The sequence below is a fragment of the Chaetura pelagica genome, unplaced genomic scaffold (genome assembly GCF_000747805.2).
Source record: "Chaetura pelagica isolate M959 unplaced genomic scaffold, ChaPel_1.0 scaffold157, whole genome shotgun sequence".
Classification (NCBI taxonomy): Eukaryota; Metazoa; Chordata; class Aves; order Apodiformes; family Apodidae; genus Chaetura; species Chaetura pelagica.
Genome location: NW_009953794.1, coordinates 19,018 through 24,119, shown reverse-complemented (window position 1 = coordinate 24,119; position 5,102 = coordinate 19,018). Strand labels below are relative to the sequence as shown.

The 5,102-nt window shown below is 59.4% G+C and overlaps 1 protein-coding gene across 1 annotated transcript in view; it reads right to left on the bottom strand.

Annotated features, from left to right (window-relative positions):
* Window positions 1-5,102, bottom strand: part of LOC104391755 (rho guanine nucleotide exchange factor 11-like) — a gene marked incomplete at both ends in the record, with an annotated part of 41,179 nt that overhangs the window by 23,979 nt on the left and 12,098 nt on the right. Inside the window, 5 exon segments of the mRNA XM_010001085.1 lie at window positions 354-450; window positions 1,482-1,626; window positions 2,790-2,813; window positions 3,530-3,652; window positions 3,735-3,829. Of these exon segments, the coding sequence (XP_009999387.1) occupies window positions 354-450; window positions 1,482-1,626; window positions 2,790-2,813; window positions 3,530-3,652; window positions 3,735-3,829 (484 nt within the window).

Here is a 5,102-nt window from a genome sequence, read left to right as displayed (position 1 = left end):
GCAGGGACACCTCCCACCAGCCCAGGCTGCTCCAAGCCCCATCCAACCTGCCCTTGGACACTTCCAAGGTTGAGGCAGCTTCCCTGGGCAACCTGGCCCAGGGTCTCCTCACCTTCACAGCCAGGAATTCCTTCCAAAAGGAAGATCTCCCAGCCTGGAAGGGTCACATGGTGGGACTGGAGGAGAAATCTGGGGGTTCTGCTCCGAACCCACTCCCCTCAAGACCCCCCTGGAGGAGAACAAGAGGTGAACGGGGGGTCCCCACAGGTGCCAAGGGCCACCCCACAGATCCAGTGGTCTCCTCCAGGCAGGGAGGCTGGTGGGACAGGACCAGAGAAGGTCCCAACACTCACTGCTCTGGGAGGAGATCTTGGGCTTCCCGATGTACTTGAGGATGGGGTTGCGCTTCTTGTCCTCCAGGGCATCCTTGTCCTTCTTGGTGCTGCTGCTCTGCTGGGACACCCGAGGAGCTCTGATCAACCATGAGGGCACCACCAGGGTGTCTCAGAACCAGGGGGTTGGGTTGGGAAAGACCTTTCAGATCACCAAGTCCCACCATTCACCCAACTCTCCCAAGGCCACCACTGACCCGTGTCCCTCAGCACCATCTCCAGGGCTTGGAAACCCCTCCAGGGATGGGGACTCCACCCTGGGCAGCCTGGGCCAGGGCCTGACAACCCTTCCCAGGAAGGAATTGTTCCCAGGATCCAACCTCAACCTCCCCTGGGCAACTTGAGGCCCTTTCCTCTTGTCCCATCCCTTGTTCCTGGGGAGCAGAGCCCGACCCCCCTGGCTCCAACCTCCTCTCAGCAGCTGCAGAGCCAGAAGGTCTCCCCTCACCTCCTGCTCTCCAGGCTGGACACCCCCAGCTCCCTCAGCTGCTCCTTGGAAGTTCTCCAGCCCCTTCCCCATGTTCTCCAGCCCCTTCCCCTTGTTCTCCAGACCCTTCCCCTTGTTCTCCAGACCTTTCTCCTCCTTGTTCTCCAGCCCCTTCCCCTTGTTCTCCAAACCCCTTCCATGCTCTCCAGACCCTTCCCCTTGTTCTCCAGACCCTCTTCCATGTTCTCTAAACTGTTCCCACCTTCTCCAGCCCTTTCCCCATGTTCTCCAGCCCCTTCCCCTTGTTCTCCAGCCCCTTCTTCTTCTCCAGCCCCTTCTCCTTCTTCTCCAGCCCCCTTCCATGCTCTCCAGCCCCTTCCCCTTGTTCTCCAAACCCCTTCCATGTTCTCCAGCCCCTTCCCCTTCTTCTCCAGCCCCTTCCCCAACTCTTTTGCCCTTCTCTGGTCCCCTCCTCAACATCCTCCTTCTCATGCTCCCCATGTTGGTGACACCACAACCCACCAAGGGAAGGGATGGACCCAGGACCCAACTCCAGAGCTGGAGACACCAGAAACCCCTGGAGAAACTCCTTGGGTGGCTTCCAAAGATTCAGCAACTAGAGCTTTTGGGGCAAGGAGGTGGTTGCCCCTCAAGCCACCTACCTTCTTGGCCTTGGGGAAGAAGGGCAACCACTTGTCCCTGTCTGGGAGGGACGAGGTCTTCTCGGTGGGGCCACCAGGTCGGGAGTCGCGGCTGCGGATGCCGACGTGGTTCATGTAGGTGCTGAGGGCAAAGGCCATGGGGGAGCTGCAAGAGAGGAGAACCTGGGGCTGGAGACCCCCCAGTAGGACAAGGAACCATGGAGGGGTGGGGGCTGGGACATCCCATGGGGGTCTGGGAGGAGAGCAGGGTCATCCCTGCCCAGGGAGAGGAGGGTGCAGAGGGCGGCAAGTGGGAGTTGAAGTGGTGGGGTTGGATGGGACCCCTGGAGATCATCCAGTCCAACCCCTTCCCACAGGAGATCCCACAGGAACATGTCCAGAAGGGGTTGGAAGGGACCCCTGGAGATCATCCAGTCCAACCCCTTCCCACAGGAGATCCCACAGGGCAGATCCCAGAAGGGGTTGGAAGGGACCCCTGGAGATCATCCAGTCCAACCCCTTCCCACAGGAGATCCCACAGGAAGATCCCACAGGAACATCTCTAGACAAGGCTAGAATGGACCTCTGGAGATCATCTAGTCCAACCCCCTAACAGAGCAGGAACCCTACAGCAGATCCCACAGGAGATCCCACAGGAACATGTCCAGAAGGGGTTGGAAGGGACCCCTGGAGATCATCCAGTCCAACCCCCTAATAGAGCAGGATCCCTACAGCAGATCCCACAGCAGATCCCACAGGAACATCTCTAGACAAGGCTAGAAGGGCCCCCTGGAGATCATCCAGTCCAACCCCTTCCCACAGGAGATCCCACAGGAACATGTCCAGAAGGGGTTGGAAGGGACCCCTGGAGATCATCCAGTCCAACCCCGTAATAGAGCAGGATCCCTACAGCAGATCCCACAGGAACATCTCTAGACAAGGCTAGAAGGGACCCCTGGAGATCATCCAGTCCAACCCCCTAATAGAGCAGGATCCCTACAGCAGATTCCACAGGAACATCTCTAGACAAGGCTAGAAGGGACCTCTTGGAGATCATCTAGTCCAACCCCTTCCCAGAGCAGGATCCCTACAGTAGATCCCACAGGAACATCTCTAGACAAGGCTAGAATGGACCTCTGGAGATCATCTAGTCCAACCCCCTAATAGAGCAGGATCCCTACAGCAGATCCCACAGGAACACGTCCAGGTAGGGTTGGAAGGGACCTCTGGAGATCATCCAGTGCTCAAGGCCCCCCAGGTGAACCCCAGAGCCCACCAGGACACCCCTGGCACGGGGAAGGGGGACACCTCTACCCCAGGGTCACTCACCTCCTGTCTTCTTCATATTTTGACCTGGAAAGAGAGATGGAGAAGGGACAAAAGCTTCTTTGGAACAAGGCTCCTCCACTCAGCCCCCCAGCACCGACCCCCCCACCCCACCTCATGGTCCCAGTTCCTGCTCCAAACTCTCCTCCAAAGGTGGAGATGAAGCAGCATCAAGTTGTGCCTTGTCCCCTTCCCCAGGTCCTCACCCCAAAATCCAGCTGAGGTGTTACAGAACCATGGGATGGGTTGGTGGGACCTTCAAGATCATCTAGATCCAACCACCTGCATGGGCAGGGACACCTCCCACCAACCCAGGTTCCTCCAAACCCCATCCAACCTGCCCTTGGACACTTCCATCATCCACAACTTCTTCAGGAAACCTCTTCTGGTGTCTCCCCACCCTCACAGTGAAGAATCTCTTCCCAAGATCCCATCTCCAGCTCCCTCTCCCACTTTTCATCCCTCCCCCTCATCCCATCCCTCCCTGCCCTTGGCCCAAGTCCCTCCCCAGCTTTCCTGGAGCCCCTTCAGGCCCTGGAAGGTCCTCCAAGGTCTCCCTGGAGCCTTCTCCTCTCCAGGCTCAACACCCCAACTCTCCCATCCTCTCTCTAGAGCTGCTCCAGCCCCTCAGATCATCTCTGTGGCCTCCTCTGGCCTCTCTCCAGGATCTCCTTGTCCTTCTGATGTTGGGGGCTCCAGAACTGGACCCAGTTCTCCAGTGTCCCCACCCCACCAGCACTCACAGAATGTCACCCAGTTGGACCAGCTGCTTCTCAGCCACTTGTCTCTCCTTCTGTGGGTCCCCATCCAGCTCCAGGAGGTCGTTCTCCCCATAGAGGCTCCCCAGCCCCATAGTCCTTTTTGTCCTGCCAGGTGACAAGGGGTCAGGGCCACCGACCCTGCCCCACTTGGCCACCCCGTGGGGACCTGGGGCAGCTCCAAACTCACCTGTAGTCTTGGATCTGCTCCTGGATCTCAGGCATCACCATCTCCTGAGCTTCCAGGAGGGCAGCCCGGACATCGTCCCCGTTGCGCAGGCGGGTCTCTGGGGACAGGAGGGTTGGGGGGTCACCAACCATGGGTCACCAACCATGGGGGTCACCAATCACGTCCAGGGGGCAAGGAGAGACACTTTGGGTCTTCTGGCAGCCTCAGGGTCCTTCACAACCTCCCCGTGTCCAGGCACAGCCCAGGGTTTGTCCCCCACCCCCAGGCTTGGAGACAACTTGTCTCCCATCCTGGCTCAACCTGGCTGAGATACTTGCCCATCAGAAGACCCCCCAGGACTGAGCTCAGGACCCCAGACCCCAAAGCTCAGCACCTCCCCTGGAGGGTAACGGGCAGAGTCCTGCAAAAGTCCTTTGGGATCCTGCTCTGGCATCATGGGATGGGTTGGGTTGGTGGGACCTTCAAGATCATCCAGACCCAACCCCCCCCATGGGCAGGGACACCTCCCAGCAGCCCAGGCTGCTCCAAGCCCCATCCAACCTGCCCTTCAACACCCCCAGGGATGGGGCAGCCACAGCTTCCCTGGGCAACCTGGCCCAGGCTCTCCCCACCCTCACACTCCACAATTCCCTCCTCAGCTCCAACCTCCAGCTCCCTCTCCCACTTTTCATCCCTCCCCCTCATCCCATCCCTCCCTGCCCTTGGCCCAAGTCCCTCCCCAGCTTTCCTGGAGCCCCTTCAGGCCCTGGAAGCTGCTCTAAGGTCTCCCTGGAGCCTTCTCCTCTCCAGGCTGAAGATCATCCAGTCCAAGCCCCTACCAGAGCAGGGTGACCTCCAGCAGATCCCACAGAACCACCTCCAGCTGGGCTGGGAATGTCTCCAGAGCAGGAGACTCCCCCACCTCCCTGGCTCTACCCCCAGAAGTTCCTCCTCATCTTCAGGTGGAACTTCCCACGTTCCAGTTTGATCCCACTCTCCAGTTCCAGTTTGATCCCAACTCTCCCAGCCTGTCTTGTGGAATCCCAGACTGGTTTGGGTTGGTGGGACCTTCAAGATCATCCAGTCCCACCCCCCCATGGGCAGGGACACCTCCCAACAGCCCAGGGGGGCTCCAAGCCCCATCCAACCCACCCTTGGACACCCCCAGGGATGGATCAACCCCAACATCCCTTGATCCCAACCTCCCCCAGGGTCTCCTCACCCTCATGGTCAAGCGTTTCCTCCCAAGATCTCATCTCCATCTCCCCTCTTCCAGTTTCATCCCATCTCCCCTTCACCCCATCCCTCCCTGCCTTGGGGAAACCTCCCCCCCCCAGTTTCCCAGCAGCCCCCCCAGGTGAGCAGGAGTGAAGGTGCAGGTGACAGTGG